Consider the following 20,597-nt stretch of genomic DNA (forward strand, 5'->3'; position numbering starts at 1 on the left):
GAAATCAGTATACTGGCAGTCCTTGTCGGCCCCGCGTTTAGCAACAGGGGCTTGATATGCTCACTTCAGGCAATATTGTACTTGCGCCGACAACAATATTTCGTCTATGTGTCGGCCTATGTTGTTAAACACATTCTATACTGGAGCGGCAAGGCATTAGGGGCTATTCAGCTGCGACCTTCTGATACTTCCGGAATATAATCAAATAATGAAACGTAGCAGAAATAGCCTTACATTATATCATGATGCTTCTTTGCGATCAGTTGAAAACCAAACTTTCGGCAGAATTCACCCCCTTGGCGCCTTCATCTCAGCGCAGGCCAAATTGAAGTTACAGATGATCAATTCGGCAACCTAACGCAAAACTTGGATATTCGCGGTGAGTTCAGATCTTTCAGTGCAGCTCTCCTCTTCATTTTGGCCTAGAGCTGCCGGAGTGTGCCTAGCGCGAGCGCCCTTGCTCATGCCACTGCCAGCTTCTTCGTCTTCCGTTTCCGTAAGTTTTGTCCCATAATAGACCATATAACGCCTATCCAATAAAGTTACTTTTGTTTCTCATTGCGGCGATACTGTATGCAACATGCGATATTGTTTGAACCTCAGGAAACATTTAGTTTTTTTTTCTTCGTTGTACTGCTTACAAACGAGCGTCTACTAATTAAACAAACACCGTCCACACTAGCTGAATTCTGTAACCAAGTTTATTTCTAGATAAGCGTGTGTCGCTTTATCTTACCTTCTGCTTCTTTAACTCTGAGTATAACATCAACTCATTCATTGCAAGGTGCCCTGCAGGCATTTAAGCTTTCCTATCGTCATGTGCATTCCTACGGCATGGCGGCCTCCCGTCTCAGCCACGCCAGAGGTGGCCCGTCCTCGTGGCATTTCCTCGTCGAAATTGGTTAACGGAACATTCGCAGCAGATTGCTCGGGCTTTCAAATTGCCGGACGTAAAGAGCTCAGCACAACAGTCAAGGTATAAGCTGTTCCTCTCATTTCTAGCTGTGTTGCTGTTACCTTGGGATGCACTTCGTTGTTAACTGTCTCATGATTGAATATTTTGAGGTCATGGCTAGGCCGGCTGCTTATGCATTCGAACCGTTGCGAAGCTTGTCATACTTACATTTTTAGCCGCTGAAGATTTCAAGATAATTATTGCACGCATTGCCATCGCTTCTAGGCGCCACAGACGGTTTTTTCTATTGTATTTTAGCGCAATAAATCTCGGCTGTAGCGCATTCCTCAGTCCCAAACGACTTTATTATGTTGGCTTCATCATAGACAGGCGTCTCTCATAGCCTGAGTCGCGTTGAGGCGTTACACCCCACAAAGCGAACCAAAACCAAATTATCAATGACAGCTAGAAAAACTTTTATATCCGTGTGACCGTACCGTCGGCTGGAGCGGCTGGTTAAAGACACGAAATACTGATTCCAGTTTTTCACTTAATAAAAATATTATTAAGTACCTCAATACGCCCACTTCTTAAGCTTTCTATGCTATGTCAATTACAGACGCGAAAAATGTGCGATTTTTGTTCAAAGTGTAAAGCAAGGCTAACGCCATGCAATTTCCGGTGAAGCTGCGCTTCCGCCGTTAAGGCCCGCCAAACTAGATAAACAGATGTTATTTCAGGTCAGAGGATTTCGACTGCGCCTTTCTACTAAGACCTAGCCTCGGAAGGGGGGAAGGGGGGGGGGGGGGAGGTCACAGGAATCATCAAATCTAAGTAATGCGGTCGCTCCATGGGGCAGCACTGCGACGAACTGAAAGCAGCTTACAAGCTAATTCTATGAACTAATGGCTATGTTACTTTTCACTGATGGCCATAGATCCGGGAATGGTGAGGTTAGCGCTGCAATTACAGAGAAGAGATAGTACTGAGCTTTCCTTGTTTCTCCAATATAAAAATATTGATGCCTTCCATTAGTTCTCTTCACGCCTCGAATATGGCAAAAAAGGGGCTCGGCATCTGAAAGTCTACAAGCCCGCACATCAGCAGCGAATTTCGAACGCTTGAGTGGAGCGGTGAGCTGCGCTAGTTGGTTGATGTTAATCGTAAGTGTAGGAAAACTGCTGTAAGAAAACACTTGGCGACCTTAAAAATAGCTCGTATGTGTGTCCGTGTCACGATAAACGGTAGTGGTGCAACTATTCATAGCCCCTTTATATGACACGTAGACCATAGGCCCCGTTATATCCCCTGTATGTGCGGTACCCTTGTCCCTTTCATTTCTTACATTTTTATGTCGTTCGAACGGGAACGAGTTACAACATTTGGTTAAAGAAACATTTCAACGATCTCTCTTCCGATGAGTATTGCCATGTCGCCAAAAACTGCTCAGCTTGTGAAAAGAAGACAAAGAAGTATAATTGTGGCCTTCACTGTTTGTTTGATGTTCACCATTCGTATAGTGCAACTGCGCTAGAAAACACAAGGCCACTTTAGAAATTGACCGTTTGTGTGCCTGTGTCCAACGAAAAGTTGATGGAGCCATAACTCCTTTACGTGCCATGTAAACCAAAGGCCACGTTATGTTCCCTGTGTGTGTGGTGTGGTCTATGAATTTTCTTTTCCCTACGTGTGTTTTTGTGTTGGTCGGACTGGAAGCTGCATTACCATTCGGTGAAAAGAGCATCCTAACAACCTTCCAATGATTGATATGTCACCAAAACTGCAGAGCTCGTAAAAAGAACAGAAAGAAAAAGTGCCTTCCGCTTCTATAAAGAAAGTGATTTGGTACAGTCATAAAAACCATCCTACACGAGAGGTGTACGAGGCGTAATGTTAATAAGAAAAAGACACGTATGCGCGTCAGCGATCGTTCGAATATGCTTGATCATTATGAGGTGCGGTTAATTAACTCGAGGCTATGACAGAGATGAAATGATAGCTTTGAGCACGTGATTGAATGCATTGTATATGTCATCTCTGATCTAGTAAATTCAGTTGTTAGTCTGCGCGCGTCCTATCTTTTGTTTTCTGTTGTGCTTCAATTTTTAGCGCAGTTGCCTTATTCCTTTGTAGGCATGGTTTCTGAAAAACTCCAATGGTAGAAAAAGCGAGCAAGTGTATTATTTCTCTAGTTTTTGATCACTTTTCCTGATCCGTCCTTCAGGGAGCTGCAAACGCTGAAAAAAAAAAAAAAACATATGCTTTCTTTTCGCATTGTTCTTTGTATTCGCGCCCCTTTCTAAGAATTCATTAGCGCGATCATCACGGTTGCTTTAACCTTTTTAACTAATAAGGAACAGCACTATTCTAGTTGTAACAACGTCCAAAGCAGTTTAAATGTTAGCCTTTACCGCTGCCTTTCCCTAGATCTCTTCTAAGATTAATCTACATGCCTTAGATTCGCTCTATATGGAACATAATAGCAAACCAGGTCTGAACCTTTGGGGGGACATTTAACCTACACTTTATAGTTATAGGGAAGCACTTATTGGTTCCTTTCTTCAGCTCTTCATTCTAAAGGAATGTAAATTGTCTTCTCTTTCTGCAGAGCCACCGACAAGGCAGATGCTGCACATCAAGGCCACTTCAGGGCAATTTCGCTCAACAGAATTTTTATTGAAATTGTGATCATATTTCTACGGAATTAGCGTCCAAAAGGGTGTTGCCTACCATCTCGTCTAACATAGCTGCACTCCGTATAGTCTTCAGTTCTTTCGACCATTTCTTTGCCGTGCCAAATAGTTTGGATGTTGGGACAATTCTCAGAAGGCACGTGGTATCCGGTTTCACCAAACTTCAGCACAGGTATATCGCCGGCGTACAACTGGTACCCAGATATGTGCTAGTCTGTGAGCGACAAGTTGTCCCAGATAGCTATAAGTATAATGAAGTACTGGACTCCTACTACGTGGTAGACGACTCGTGGAAAGGGATGTCTCTATTCGCAACCTTCCGCCGGGCCTTCGCGACGCTTTTGCTGGTGATTGTCGGAGCGGTCCGTTCAGTCATCCTTCTGGTGTGCATCGCATTGTTGGTCCTGCTCAAAGGCAGGCGTGCACTGACGCCCAGGCAACGCGATCAAGAACCGGAGTGCCTGCAAGATCCATCGCTGGGCGGTCATGACTTCTTCACGATGGACGTGAGTCTCTTTCGCAGTCTTTTTCACGTAACCCCGAGTGGCTGCATTCGTACATTTGAAAGCAACGATTCTTATATTCCTGCTTCATTCTTCCAATTCACAACCTTCCCGGTGGTAGAGTTGATAAAAGAGATAGTCCGGCGTTTTGTATGGCCAAATTATTTGCAACGAACAACCCGTTTTTTTCGGAGCGGTTTTCTTTTTTTTTTTTTTTGAAGTAAAACGCCAGGTATTAGGCACAGCGTATCTTGTGTGTCTCTGTCATTTTACAAGATATCTTCTTGTTCACATTTCGTTGCGAGTGCAGCTTAGGTGCGTAATACGGAGCCAGATAATGTTCTCTTAATTTGAAATAACGTAACTATATTTCAAAGAAAAATAGTCGAACAGGCTTTTTCTTTAGTGTGGGGTGCACAGGAGGTTGATTAGTTGAAAAGTTCTGATTTCGCTCATTTTTCCTCATGGCCAACCGGAGATCTCTTCTCCGAGAACAAATAAGGTTTTTTTTTTTTTTTTCACCACCAGAAATGAAGCCTTGCGTAAACGTATCAGGTAATTTTACGTAGACAGGTTTCTGCAGCTCTTCAGATTATTTGAGACTAATTGCTCACGAAGTAAGTTAACCAAAATACGCTACTTGGTCGTTTTTGACCTTTTAGTCTATATATTTTTCAAATGTTAACACAACCTTATTTTCACTTGGGCGGTCAACTAGCTGGTTTCAAGCAATAATCTGACAATGTGGGTTTCGCATTAGCAACATTATTTGCACAACGATCGCACCTCTCGCGGCTGAAAGGCGGCAGTGTACGAAGCCGTCCCTGACGCGAAGCACTCCTGCACCACGACAGGAATTCTTTAACGTGTATTAACAACGCCTCTACAGGAACAACTAGTACAGAAATTTACTTGCGCAGGAAAGGAGGCTACGTCTCCCTGTCGGCTGATTTGCTCTTTGCAGCAAACGCACACAGAAGCGCCCCGATAGCCTTACGAAGCCATTCCTGAGCCACGGGTTGGGCATAACTTTAATTGACACGGCAGCATAATCAGGGCTGGATCAAACTCTGCCCTTACGATAGTGATCATCGACATCATTGCAAAGAAGCGCACCAGGCCGATTGGCCGAATATTTTCATCATTCTCTTGGCGAAAAGCAGAGTGCATAGGAATGACCTCCGCTTTCAGTAACGGCGGCAACGCAATTAGTAGAGAAGCGAGCAAGTCTTTAGTGAGCTCGAATCCAACAAGGTATAACAGTGCGAATAATAAATGGTATCAAGCTGACGAAGCCTCAGGACGCAGCGTGCAGTTTTGCATCCGTTGATTTCGGAACTGTAGACATTAGATGGACCTCGTCAAGCGCTTACCATCTCCTCTCCCCTGTGTTCATTCAGTAGCACATTTCGTTGTGTTAAATTCGCAAGAAGAATTTCAACCACAAGAGAGGCCACTGTAAAATTCTACACTGTCCAATTGATGCTTTCGTCGCCATAAGATTTGCCTGAGTATGAGGCGGGAAACAATGCGTTAGACAAGCGTTCAAAAGAAAATTAGTGTTTTCATTCAGGGAGCGTCTCTTTAATCTGCCTGGTGTAATGTGCAGTTGCAAGAGCTTCAAGTACATTAGGTTTAAAGGAAATGCTTAACCATATCGTAAACAATCAACCTACCAATCTAAAACCCCGACCTATCTCCCCCCCCCCCCCCTCCTTCATACACGTGATATCTTTTTCTTGCTCGCTAACACGCAGAAAATGATTACGTCAATCTTTCAAGTGAGGTTATGTGCTTGCTTACCACGAGAAATTCCTGGGGCCGAAATCCGCTTTGTAAATGTTTTCTGAAATTATTATCTAGTTGAACGCGTGACGCCGGCTATCGATAAAATCCTTCACCGCGGCGGCTGAAACGCGCATTAAAATAACTATACCCAGCTTCGCTTATTTTAGCGAAGAGCAGCTTACCCACTCGTGAAAATGGGAGTACTAGATAAGATTGTCGGAGTTTCATTCGTTAACCTTTTCGAGCACATAGAGCTCTCTGATCGCATTTCTCTAAGTATCAGTCACGCGCTCATGTCTATTTGTGTACATTCCTAGTTTTCTTTCTTCCTGGCACTAATGGTACTTCAATCTCGCTTGTAATAACAGTACAACCCCAAAATTTTGAGGGTATCTTAGATGCTTGTTAAGAGAACGACAATAATCTAATCAACAAAACTGTATTTTCGTAGTCATGATGAGTCATGTCTAGTTATCGTTGTCAGTTTGACTTATAGCTGAGCCTTTTTTTTCGTTTCCAGTCAATTGCTGTCATTTTATTTAGATATTTGAATTATCCACAGGGTACAAGGGCACACTTCAAATCGTCGTTTGACATATGGACCATTTCGTACTCATGATGACCTGTGCCTAGTCATTGTCATTAACATTTATAACGAAAAATTTACTCATTTTCAATCAGCTGTGATCATTACATGTCGTCGTTTGACATACTGGTGGTTTCGTCATTAGCCATCATGATGAGGCACGTTTAGCTATTGTATTCATTACCATTCATCGCTAAGCATTTTTACACATTTCCAGTCATTTGAGGTCATTACAAGCCATAGTTTGACGTATTCATCAATAAGAGTCATTTCAGTCATTATTAATCATTCATTATTATTACTCATTAGCTTTAGTCATGAACTCTATTAATATCTATAGGTTTTATTCATTACATATAACCAATCGCTTTTATTCTTCATCTCTCTCCTTACACGCTATTTGCGACTGACACATCAGCGCACAGATGCGACGGACAGTTATGACGTACAGCTCCCGCACAGATATTCGCTCCGTGAGCTTAAAAAGGCTTTTGTGTTAAAGCGGAAAGATGCTGTCAGCTTAAATAGGTTTTTGTGTTAAAACGGAAAGGTGCTGTCATGTAGTTGCCCCGCCACAAGTGCACTGATATTATACCGTTTCACTTGTTTAGTTTTCATTTTATTGATTTTGTATCAGTGCTACAATCATTATCATTTTTTTTTATAAGAAATCAAGTTTAGTAGCGCAATTTTAAAACTTTGTTTAAGGCTCTGAAAATAGTGTTTCCGCTTACTTGGTTATTTGATTTAATGTAACATATCTCGGCTTTTAGAGTAATAACGGGCCTGCGTCCACAGTAAGGAAAGACTCGAGCTTTTGCCGCCCTTATGCATTAGTTGTTTGCCATGATTGCTAAGTATCCCATTACGCCAGGCAGAGTTCCCACACAAAACGAACATCCTAGCCCTACCCCTTTCGATTTAGCTGTTGCATTTATAACTAATGTACAACATTAGGAGCCCAAGCTTGCTCCAGTTTCATGAAGAAAATGGACTACACGACTTACTTCAAGTTAAAGACATCCCCATTCACATAGCAAGCCTTGGAGTACAGAAAAACGCAGAGTACTTTGGATCTCAATGTTGCAAACTATTTTCCTGGCTTCGTCAAGCTACAAAGGACTCTTCAGTTGTCGTTCCTCTGAAAATGGCGGTGGTGTGCTTCGCCTCTAAAATCTATTTGCTAATGTTCTGCTTAAAGGCAGTTTGCTCACTCACGAAAATGAGTGTAGGTAACGAGATTTAAATTTAAACTTTCAGTTATTTGGAGCTCATAAAACGCATTTTGCATTCACGTATACTCTGTTATTGAAATATGGTATTCTATGGGTACAGGAAAACTTACGCTTCCTTTCAGTGTCTATTGAAGATTTCTGTTGCGCTCATTCAATAAAAAGACCCTGTTGTAACCATTCCTACAGAAATACCTGTACAAATTACATGAAAGAACTATCCTGAGTAAGCAAATGTACCCACGTGCGTTTTAGGGGACATATAAAGTTTGAGCACACTTTGGAAACAGAGTGCGAGCGTCACATTTTACTTGGGAAATATGTTTCAAAGGAAATTGTTCTCTACCTATGTAATTTTTGTGTACCTAGCTCCGAGAGAATTGACACTACGTCTGCCATCACCAGATGTACAGTTCTAACTGTTCTAATTATAATTACGTCACTCCATTTTCTTTGCAGCGCGCACAGTATTAGCGCTATAACTATTTCATATTCATCAAGTTGCTGCGAGGCACCAATTTACCCTTTAAACGGTGTGGGGGTACAGCGGGGCTCGGGCTTTGAGAGAAGAGCCCGAGCCCCGCTGAACTTCCACGCCGTTTAAAGAGTAAATTGGTGCCTCGCACGGCACTATTTTTGGCCACATCCGTGCCAGACAAGAACGAAATGCGAAGGCATAGCCTGTTTGCCAAGCTGTTTAGCTGTCATAATTTCCTTCCTTGGCCGTAGTAGCATTCGCGCGCTCCGACGTCGCTGTGCAGTCTCTCTCTACGCTGCCGATGCTTCCCGTGAATATGAAACGGGAGGAGGACGGAGCGGTCGCCAGAAAAAGCGGCACCTGTTCATTTCACCCCCACCATATCCGCAGTAGCCCTGTGGGAAGTAGGCCAAGTGGGGAAGGTTGAGAGCTCCCCTCGAATCAGAGAAAGAGGTTATGTGTCGTGTCGTGTGGATGAGGGGAACGTCAACGGAACAGCGATCGTACACCCGTAAGGCTCCATATTGAGTCAAATGTGAATCGCATTCGCGGTAAGACAGCGCCAAGTCATCTGCATTGCACTATGCTATTTCACCAGTTACAACACATTCATCAAAGATAGTCATGCCTTTTGTGAGACTTGCACCCAGATTATGCTAGTTGAAATAATGTTTTCTTGCTTTTCTAAACAGTGTTCTCGCTATTGTGGGATAGTCATGCTTTATAGATTTTTTTCATATCGGCCCAACTCAGAATGCGGTATTTACTTATTCTGCGAAAAGAAAATAACAAGAGGAAGATGATGGCCGTCAGAAAAGGTTGGAACTTTCCCTTCACTAGCTTCCCCATCATGTTCGGGACACAAGTCTGTTATGTACTATTAAGATTTACAGGTGCGGTCATTAGTAAACGGAGCTGTCTTTCCCGTTAAAATAAAAAATCACTCCTTCAGCACTGGAGATAAGAAAATAATATCTGTCCAAGTGAAAACGTCCTGGCGTCTACTACTGGTATGCACATACCGAGGCAGCAAGTTTGAATTATGCAACGCGTGAAAATTTTTAGAAGGAACTAGCATGCTCCGTTTACGTTTTCGGCATTGTATCATAATTGCCATTGTATTTTATTTCTTTTCTACCGTAATCCGCTTCTGTTCGTCCGCCGCAGGATGTGACGCTACACTATGTTTCCGCCGGAAGCATGGAGAAGCCCGTGGTCCTCTTACTGCATGGCTTCCCCGACATTTGGTTCTGTTGGAAGCACCAGATACTAGGACTCAAAAACGATTTCCGGTAAGAGCCACATAAAAGAGATATTCCTTGTCAAAGAATGGCATTAGATCGACTTACTTTTTGGCACTGCCTCCTAATCGGCCCGGTGCATAGCGCTATCTCACACTGAAAATATCGAGTGTCAATTTTTTTTACTTCCAATTTTTCAATTTCGCTTCTTTCGATCACATATTGAAGCTACTTCGCCTCTCGAGCAGGAAATGAAGTGTCCAAGAGCAATAAAAAAAAATATTTTTCTTTTTTTTTTAGAAAATTAACAATTCGATACACTATATGAAAGCCGTTGAAAGCATCTCTCTAAAGCACGCCAAACCTCCAGGTGCGCCGCTCACGAGTCCCGCCAAGTGCATCGATTCTGGCAGACTGTGGCGAGGGCTATGTAAGGGTTACAACTGCATACGACGTGGCAGGAATGACAACCGCCTTTCAAGTTCCATCTGCAAGAGCGTATTCCTAAAGATTCTTTCAGAGCTATTTTTAAAAGTTTTCGTGCCCCACCGCCAGATATCATTTCCTGTGCCTATTGCTTAGTCGCCAGAACTTTATAGTGTTGAGCTAATTGCTTCCAACAGACAGCATATGCCCGTATATTATTTAAGCAGCTTTCGCGCGGATCGTGTGAAAGCTTTTATGTCAATTCTAAGGCCGAATATATTTTGCCATCAATTAGTACAATGCGCTAGCAGCTAATATTTCATGTATGCTGAAGGTATGTTTTGCACTTAAACGCCACGCATAACACCGAGTGTGCAGAAACTACGATATCAGGAAATGTTCATATTGCCCGCATTGTCATATAAAGAAAGTATTGTTTTCTATGTCAAACTTTATCTACTTGAAATGAGATATCATTACAAAGAATATAACCGCACAATAATAGCGACATTTTCATGGCGTCCCATACATTAACCTGAGAGGTGTTTAGAGTCCAATTCAAGCACTTTTTCCTATACCGTTAAAGTCTCAACACAGTTGTAAGAAGTATTCATGCTTCTTTGCTGCAGGGTTGTGGCTCTGGACCTGCGAGGTTACGGCCGCTCTTCCAAATCGGATCGTGTGGTGGACTACCGTGGCTCACGCTTAGTCGAGGACGTTCATCAATTAATCATATCTCTTGGTAAGACACAGCACGTATGAACTTTTCGGTAATATAGAGCACAGTAATTATGCAACCTGCTTCACGAGTTCTTCAGTGGATTCAGCTGTGCCATTTAGGTACACAATGGTATCTCTGTTCATTAAACAAACTAGCCGGTGCACACTAAGTGCGCATTGTAGGCTAGCCCTCAATGAAGCTCTCACAACTTCGCAGAATTTATAGAAACGCAAAATGATTGACTTATAACTATTTCAAAGCAAACAAAAATATTTCTTTTTCATTCCTTCTCGCTCGTTGATACTGCTCAGGCTATATATTTTCGCACTCTGGTATGAAGCCACAATCGTCAAGCTCACGTGTGTTATTTTGTATTTATGATCACAAAGAAACATGACCTCTGCAACATGTTGCAGTGTTTGTATAGCAATGCGCGCCCATGTTCTCACCTTTGGTTTGTGATGGCAGCGATTTCGATAAAATGGGACACTGAGGAATAATAATTTACACTCATAGTGGCATTTGTTTACGGAAAGTATGGACGGGAAGGGGAAACTTGAGGATTTTGTATGGACATAATACAAGAATACCTCCAAAAAACTTTCCAGGTGATAAATTTATACCTTCACCGGAAGTCATTCAGAGCTGGCCTTAAGTCTCAAATATATCCTCCTGAATTAAACATTGCGCAATCCTAATTTGAATTGTGTTTCTGCTACCAAATAGAGGAATGAGTTGGAGAAATGGTAGCACTTTTGATGCATTGTATACGGTGTGTATATAGTTTTAGCATTTATCTTCAAAAATGTATGCTTTGAACATCCTGGCAGTTCCTACGCTCAAGCTACCACAACTTTATTTATTCACTTAACATCGTATTTTTTGTTTGAAAGTTTGAAAGATATGTCTAACTTTGCTACCAAGGTCCGAAAGCAATAATGGCTCCTTGTTCTTCGTTTATGGGCAATTGTCTCCAGCTTCAAGCAGTTAAAATATATTGCGCCAGGTGTATTGTGTGACACGAATCTGATCAATGTGAAGCACATTCGTGCAAAAAAACAAATATTCAGGCCTTTGACTAGACAAAACGCTAAGGATTATGACACCAACTCCAAAATAAGGAGGCGACATTTGTCTTCAGGGTCTCTTATTTATGAATAAATTCCTCTTTTCAGGAAATAAAAACTTTTAGAAGACTAACTGAACAATTTCATTTTATTGAACTCAAAATTGATGTTCGTTTCGAGTTTAAAGAAAATACAATCATAAAGGCAACCAGCGTCCTAGCACAATAGCACAAAGCACTTTTACCAGCAATCTGAGAAGTTTTCGATTGCTGGTTTGAAGCGGAGATGAAATATAATGCATAGCCAGCATACTCTCAGCTTCCGTAGAACTTTATTAGTTGCTTTAAGAACAAGTCATTTTCCGGGGTCATTTTTTAAATTCCTGACTCTACTTTCAGGAAATAAAAAAGTTAATATCGTGGCCCATGACTGGGGGGCCGTCATCGCGTGGTGGCTCGCCACAAAATACGAAAATTTGGTGGAGAGGATGGTCATCATAAACGGGCCTCATCCTTTGGCCATGAAGTACCAGCTGGAGCACAGCCTTAGCCAGATATGCCAATCGTGGTGAGCCAACCCTTAGACAGTTTTATTTAGATTCTCATTGGTCACAAATAATCATCAAGCGTTTGATTTTGTCTCCGCCATACAATTGCATCGAAATAATCGACCTCTCCTGGTAATCTGCGTGTTAGTTACATTTAGGTACACAGTATACTTGTTTGCTTCATCGTAATCACTTGAACCGGAATGATAAAATTCTGATTGACGTTCATATTTTTGGCCTATTGAGAAACAGCACTGCATGAGAATGAAATGATCACAGAGAGAACGAGCGCTTTTTCTGCAGTTTCTCTTGTCAACTCATTTATGCATGCTACAAAACATTTGACTAAACGTTAACATTACCTTTAATGAGACACCGCTTTTTCGTGTCACTGACGCCGACAAACTTCACCGAACATCTGAGTCACAACCGTTTTGCGGCTTCCTAGATGAAATTAACATAGGGTGAGGCTAAATCAAATGTCGACTTAACCTAACAACAAAGCTTGCGCTGAAACACTCAGACGACGTGACGAAATTTCCCAGGCGCCACTAATTGTCCCTTTTATGGCAAGAAGGAAATGTTACCGAAATACAACGGCCTAGTTTATCCGTATCGGCTTTGAATCCTCGAACTGCAGTTAGTTTTAGACGGGCGTTATAGCACTAATGTACGCTGTCTTGGCATTTAAACGGCTTGTTTTGCAGGTACTTTGTGGCATTCCAGTTGCCTTGGCTTCCTGAGACAGTCTTCAGCATGAACGACATGAAACTGTTCGACAAACTCCACGCTGCCTACAACGACGAGGAAAGGGAGGCCATCAAATACACATTCAGTAAGCCAGGTGAGGTTTAAGAGTCACGGTGGCATCGTGATCTTCTTATGTGACGCTTGAGCACAACAAGCTATCACTTTTGTAGCATCGTTCCTTAAAACAAAAAAGGCTCCTCACTTGTTTCACGGCTAAATCACTGTTGCACCCAGAGGAACCTAATTTACCAATTTTGTCGTGGCTATAAAGCAGGACACGTGTTTAGCTATCATTTATTCTTAATTTTACCCATCGTTAATTCGTTCTGTTTTGCGGAAATGTCTAAATTAGCGGTCAAAATAAATCCTCATGTTAGTCTTCATAATTTAGCCATGACAAACAAGTATTCCAAATTACTCGGCTTTACAAATAATTTAACTTCTCCCAGCAACATTGACCTCAACCACAGCATATTACAAAGTTAATTATATGTCCGTTGACTGATTGCACTTTTCTGCAAAATTATTTCCCGAGACCTATTTTTACTGAACAAAAAGCAATATCTTCATGTCCTTAATCCGATTCTCATAATGAATTAAAGCAAATCACATCTTCTAATATAACTATAATTAAATGCAATAAATCTCCAGTACTTAGTTTTTACGGGAGTCAGAAAAAGATATGAACCTATACCGCATAAATTGAACTTTGCTAGTGTAGCCCCAATTAAGGTTAAAATATCACAAACTTTCTCTCGCCACACGGCATATAGAAGCTGTGTTATTCACCCACAGGGACTGGACAATTATTTTTGTAAATACAGAAAAGCTTATTCCATAAATTCGAACTGTTAGGCTACCACTTCCGCTATAATTGGACCGGACTGCATAACATAGGGTAATTTTATATATCACAAGTGCCTTTCTGGAATACGATCACGTAAACGAAAACACTCATTGAATTTACCGATACAAGGGGATCCCATGACAACACAATACCGATAAACTCCATACAGAAAGTTCATGTCTCTTGAGCACGTGCATACCTTTATTTGCACAGTTATGGTTACTGCCGCGCCCTCAAAACGTATATTGATCATAATTTACGGATAACGAAAAATTTCTTATTTTAGTATGCAAGATATTTGGCTACATTAAAGCGTCAGAGGGAAGCATAGGCAAAAAACCAAAAGCTCGACTGAGGCTGTGGACCTTGCCAGGAAGTCGCAGTAGGAAAAAACTAGAGTGGTTACATTCTAGCCCAGCGTAAATTTTCCGTCGAGGAGCAAGGAGAGCTTTACAATGATCCCGCTTACTTGGAACCACTTGATAATAATTAGCCTAATAAATGATTTAGGAAGGTGTAATTATTGCCAGTCTGCATCCGGCCACGCGCTGCTGCCATGTGATCTCAGGGAACTATTGTCTTGTCTATCAGGCTTACCAAAGAATAAAGCTCAATTTGTTAATGAAGGTGTAATTGGGCACATTTATGTTCACACACGTTTGAACTTCATTTATAAACCTCTACCTCATGCATGTTTATATACTATTAGTAATATCTGAATGGCTTTGACCGTGAGCTAGGTCATCAGCCCTTGGATCGTTGCTCTGGCAGGCGTGTCAGGAAAAAGTTTGAAAAAACTGAAGTGCTCTTGATGAGATGGATCCAAAGGGAGTCGCCAGCTACTAACACAAAGGAAAGCATTGGGGTTTGGTTTTTTGAGATAGTATAATAATTATTAGCATACCCAGGCTTACTTGCTGTAATAAAAAGTGTAGATTAGGCACACGGAACCTGATATCTATCGTGCTTTATTAGCGCGATAGATGTCAGGTTTATCTCGCGTACCTCATAGCGCGAAACACGTTCTTTCGCGCCTTATAACACTGGCAACTCACTGACACTATTATGCATGCAAAATTTCGAGCAATCATTGCACACTGTGAAACAAATTTGCAGTATGTGCTATGACAATGCAGATGCCGGCACTTGTTGAGCCATCCAATAGACACAAGAGCAGGGGCTGTGTAACAAAAAAAAAGGCATTCTAATTATCTTGCAAAGTTATGAACTGCATACAACTCAATACCATTTGCGAGTGCGGCAGTATGCACACCTTTAAATTCACACGCAAATGCAGGTTACTGAACGCAGGAAATAAAAAAAACATGAGCAGAAAAAGTGAATGACAAATGACCGAATATTTATGTCTGTAGGTCATTTCAAATAAAACGCGAGCTGTTTGGGGCGAGGGGGAGGTGAAACACAAATCGAAGCGTCTCAAGTTCATAGCTGATTTTACAGCGTGATATGTTTCAACGTTAGCCGAAATACATTAAATAAGGCTTCGTGCGGTGTTTATAAGCAGGGTACACATTTTATAGAGGCGATTACTGCTTGGCGGTTTGCTTGATGTAGGTTTAATGGGTGTTTCGCCAAATACCAGCTGTTATTAATACACCTAATCAATTGAAAGCAGTTATATGTGACCATGAAACGATGCTTTAGTGATTAGGTGCAGAAAAATTTTTTGAAGCTCTGCAATACTGACATATTTGTAAAAATGATGGTTCTCCTGACTAAATGGCGGTACCTGTGTTGTGACAGAAAAACTGAGTTATGCATTTATCTTTTGATCTTACGTAGCAGAAAGAAACCCACCTTGAGATTTGTTTCAAACATTTAAAAAACGTTTTACTTGACAGTGCTAGGACTATATTCTGTCTTATATTACAACTTCACCTTTAATTAAAGAAATTATAAAGTATCGCGGAGTGCGATAACAAGTAGAAATTTAATGTGCTTGCTTTCAGCACGGGACTAAGCTGCTTTGGTCTTCATGGAGTCTATGTTTTAAGATGTGTTTCTGCTCAATATGTGTATAATTTATTGAATGTTCAGCAGGCTGTGTTTTCTAGCTTTTTTTTTTTTTGTCACACTAGCTGTATATTTAACCCCGCCATATGTGCAGCCAATCACGACTGTGTAGAGATTCTACAACGAGGGTACGAATATACTTGCCTGCGGTTCATCAGTACGGAAGTACTTGAAAAAAAAAAAAGAATTTTGATTTGCACGTCTGTAGCTCTGTTTTCTGAGTACCTATGAGCACGTCTAAGAACCTATCGCTCGAGCCTTCTGTTTGACATTTTCATGCTAAATATGGTGCTTAATGCCCTCAAACAGTTTTGAAAAAGCTATAATGTTCAGTTTGGTTTGGTCGCCTGTGAAGGGCATCGTGGCTGTGGGCGCTGAATCATTTGCCACCTGGGATATTTGGAAAACTCGCAGGTGATGCAGGCATTGCGAAATCAGGGGGTAGACGAGCCGTACGTGAAAGTGCTGGAAGATATATATAGCGGCTGCACAGCAACCATAGTTCTGCCTAAAGAAACAAAATTCCCATAAAGAAAGGTGTTAGGCAAGGAGACACAATCTCCCCAGTACTATTCACAGCTTGTTTAGAGGAAGTATTCAGAGACTTGGAATGGGAGCAGTTATAAGGGTAGATGCAGAATACCTTAGTAATCTGCGATTTGCTGATGACATTGCCTTGTTAAGCAACTCGGGGGATGAACTGCAAATAATGATTGATGACCTAGACAGGAAAAGTAGAAAGGTAGGCTTGAAAATCAATATGCAGAAGACTAAGGTAATGTTCAACAGCCTCGGGAAGGAACAGCAGTTTACATTAGGTAGCGAAATACTGGAAGTAGTAGGCGAATATGTCTACTTAAGACAGGTAGTAACCGCAGATCCGGACCATGAAAAGGAAATAGCAAGAAGAATACGATTGGGATGGAGCGCATTTGGCAAGCACTCGCAGATTATGACTAGCAGCTTACCGGTATCGCTCAAGAGGAAAGTACACAACAGTTGCATCTTGCCTGTACTCACCTATGGGTCTTAAACGTGGAGGCTAATCAAGAGAGTTCTACTTAAGTTGAGGACAACCCAGAGGGCTATGGAACGAAAAATGGTAGGGGTAACATTAAGAGATAGAAACTGTGCAGAGTGGGTCAGAGAAATAACTCAAGTTACCGACATTCTAGTAGAAATTAAGAAGAGGAAATGGACATGGGCAGGACATGTAGTGCGAAGAGCCGATAACCGATGGTCGCTGAGGGTAACAAACTGGATTCCAAGGGAAGGAAAGCGTAGCAGGGGGCGGCAGAAAGTTAGGTGGGCGGATGAGATTAAGAAGTTCGCAGGGGTCAAGTGGATGCAGCTAGCACAGAACAGGGTTAGGTGGAGAAATATGGGAGAGGCCTTCGCCCTGTAGTGGGTATAATCAGGCTGATGATGATGATGATGATATTTTGGTCCCCACGCTAAAAAATCGCCCACTACACGGCATCCTTTCACCTTTGGTATCTAACAAAACGCGGTTGGTGCAGCCTCGTTGAACCCGTGCTTTTCATCTAAGTGGATGAGCCCCTGTCCACTGAGCCACGGTGGGGGGTATTGTTTAATAACGTGCAGGTGATTTTGATACATTAGGTGAGAACTTTCTCTTCAAATTCTTATTAAAAATGCTCTGCGGTCCTTTGTTCTCAATCTTGACATTTACTTCGTAGGAAATCGCATGCCGCAAATGGCTATATGGCTCCAATCAAAATATCCTCATCATTCAGAGAGCTTAATATATTTAAACACAGCAACCAGTCGAACACATGTCAAAACATAAGCGCGTGCTGAACAAACTTAAACGTTCAATACATCACGCTTTACTTGGTTCCTGTCGAATTGCATGGTTAACTGACTTCTGGGGCAAACCATGTGCACTGTCTTTCGTGGTACGTTCTGCCCAATATCGCGCACTCTGTCCTACAGGGTTTGCAGAAAGCTTAATTTGAAGCTCATCCGACAATGCTCGGTAGCAGACAACCATTTCTGGCGATCGGCTTCATTTCAGAAAGCTGTTGTGGTTTATTTTTTTAAATTACTCCACTTGAGTCTTCTATACATTCACTCATTTACAGTGCGACTCGATTAATTTGTTCCCTCAAGGAGTCTCTTGTTAGATGTTCTGTATCACACTCCAATTAGTCCACGCGCAATATGGGGAACGTACAAAGAATTTATTGCATATATAGAACTCTGCTTATATATGTGGTGCAGAAAATTCACGTAGAGTCAATGTGAGGCAATGCCCCTATTAAGTAATAAAAAAAGATATGAAAAGAAATGAAGACCATGAGAAAAGATGTAGAAGTTATACGACGACCGTAAGCGTGCCATTTTCTTCCCAGATCTGGCAGCCTATTGACTCTATTACAAGCTAGTTAGTTGGAGCGTTTTCTAGTCATCGTAGTCATTGAATATGGCTCTCCAAATTTCTGTCGCCCTCTTTTTGCCTCGTAGGTGCTCTTACAGGTCCCATCAACTATTATCGGGCGTCGTTCCGGCTGCAGTCAGATGACCCTCCTCCGTACCGTCCACTAGCCATCCCCACTCTTTTGGTGTGGGGCTGCCACGATGTCGCTCTGACCAAGGACATCGCGGAGCTCTCGCGCCAGTACGCCAGTAGCAGCCGCGTCGAGTATGTCCCCGACGCTGGCCACTGGGTGCACCGTGAGCGTCCCAAGCTCGTCAACGATTACATCAGGAAGTTTCTGCATATAGACGAAGGAACTATTTCTCGCACTGGAACAGCCCTCTTTTCTAGCACATCATCACCGAAAGGCGGAAAGTAGTGGGCCATGCAACAATCATTCGGTCACAGTAGTGCAAATGTTGTGAGGAACGCACGTCAAAATCCAAAATAAAGTTGTCAACCTAACCATATCTAGCACATTAAAAGGCCAAAGAATGTAGCGGGGGGTGGCTAAAATATACTCATACATTAGCAGTGTAAGGGAAACGCAAACTGCACTATCGACATGGAGCAAACGTTTTCTCCGTACACCATGTACAGTCTTTGTCAAAAGTCTGTAGAGCCCGAGGGGTCTGCTTCTGAGCCCTTTCGTTACAGCTTATAACGCATTTCCAGAATTAGTAATCTCTTGATGGTAAGAACATGTTTTATCCTACACTCTTCAATGGGAAGGACCTCCAACTAATAATAAATCAGCGCCGTTGCACGGCTCAGAAGCAGACCCCCTGGACTCTACACTTTTGACAAAGGCTGTACTACCACGACGGAATGCCGACACAGCGTCACCGTGCCTTACCACATGCGGCGAAAAACGGGCGGCTAGTGCCAGGCGCGTCGGCGCCCGTGTAATAACAACGCATGAGCTGGTTCACTTCAACAGCGTACTGTTTACACATATCACACATGAAGAGCAACCCATAAAAGAGGCAATGCCTAAAATGATGTCCGACAGAGCATATATATGGAGGAAGCCATGAAGCCGATGGAAATAATTTAGAAAAGGCACAGAACAAATGCGGGCAGCTTTACGACTGAGATGCAAAAATGTGCAGTTGCCTTTTGAGGACATAGACGAAATTTGCAGTCCTAACGAGATGAAAAACGAACTACAGCCCCGGTGTACCGTAAAATCGCTGGATAGCTGAAATCCACAATGCAACTAAAGGCGGACAAAGCATATTGTATAACAATATATGACGATTAGGTAAAATGAATAAAAGAAGGAGGGAACGGCTTCAAAAAAACCAGGAAAAATGTTTTGAGGGAGACGATGCTGCAAACATTAGTAAAGTACAGCTGAGTCATTAAATGCGGAATCATTACGCTGCGAAAATTGCATAAGTATAGCTGAGCGACGAAGGGTAACCTCCACAAACGAGGGAGCAGCCACATATTGGAACAGGGTAAAACGTAGCACCGACTTGAACTACCAAATCCGAAAAAAAAAAAACATGGAAACAAATGAGCCTGAATGCATATTGGCTGGATGCACGAAATTCTTTTCTAGATGATTAATGAACTTGGATCAAGAAGAAAGCAAACGTTCTTAAAAGGATCGGAAACAGTCCGAGCGACAAGTAAATTTCTCAACAGCTGACAGCCCAGTAAGACGAATGCGATGTATGAAAAGGAAGCAGACAAAATGCACAAAGACTCCTACATGCCAATTTCTATCATATAAGCTGCGCACAAAATTCGGCATTAGATTTCGATAACATCTCCTATATCCAGGTTAGCGAATAAGGCGGAAAAATTAAAAATGCGGTCTTCGGTAAAATTGAGCGGCTGTCAATCAGCCAATTTATTAGGCCTGTGTCCTAAAGATATGACTGAAAATGGTCTTCTTTTGTCAACATGCTTTGTAGTTAGACGCTATCGCAGGAGCGTACAAACAGGCTGCAGCTTTTTTTCTGCGCACCGTGGTGGTAATGTCTATTTTGCTCCAACGCTCCAACGAAAAGATCGGAGTCATTTTTGTAAGCTGGATTATAAATTACTAGTACTGCATCCGGTTTATTGATGGTGTCCTTTCTTTTGTGAAGATGTCGTCCTCCGTAATTTACATTAAACGATGGGACTACGTTAAGACTCACCCGTTTGCCTGAGTTTGCAGGTGTAAATTTTGAAATTATTTTGTTAATAAAAACGGAAATGTTCGCCGCACAACAATAAATTCAAAGTTCAAAGCGTACTTTATTTCACTCAGAGAGAAAAAGGCCCCCGGGCAAAAAGCTACTTACAAAGTAGCTTGACTGGGCCCGGAGCCTTCTTCAGGGCAACATACAGCAT

At 42.1% G+C, this 20,597-nt stretch overlaps 1 protein-coding gene across 1 annotated transcript; it reads left to right on the forward strand.

The window, feature by feature from the left end:
• Window positions 1-3,756: 3,756 nt before the first annotated feature.
• On the forward strand, window positions 3,757-18,709 carry LOC146176737 (epoxide hydrolase 3-like). The gene is made up of 6 exons (XM_084581035.1): window positions 3,757-4,094; window positions 9,343-9,467; window positions 10,472-10,584; window positions 12,029-12,197; window positions 12,885-13,021; window positions 18,296-18,709. The coding sequence occupies exons 1-6, from the start codon at window positions 3,888-3,890 to the stop codon at window positions 18,625-18,627; spliced, it is 1,083 nt and encodes a 360-aa protein (XP_084437161.1). The 5' UTR covers window positions 3,757-3,887; the 3' UTR covers window positions 18,628-18,709.
• The last annotated feature ends 1,888 nt before the right edge of the window (window positions 18,710-20,597 follow it).

This window comes from Amblyomma maculatum, chromosome 10, assembly GCF_055883805.1.
Source record: "Amblyomma maculatum isolate TAMU_Amacu chromosome 10, ASM5588380v1, whole genome shotgun sequence".
Lineage (NCBI taxonomy): Eukaryota > Metazoa > Arthropoda > Arachnida > Ixodida > Ixodidae > Amblyomma > Amblyomma maculatum.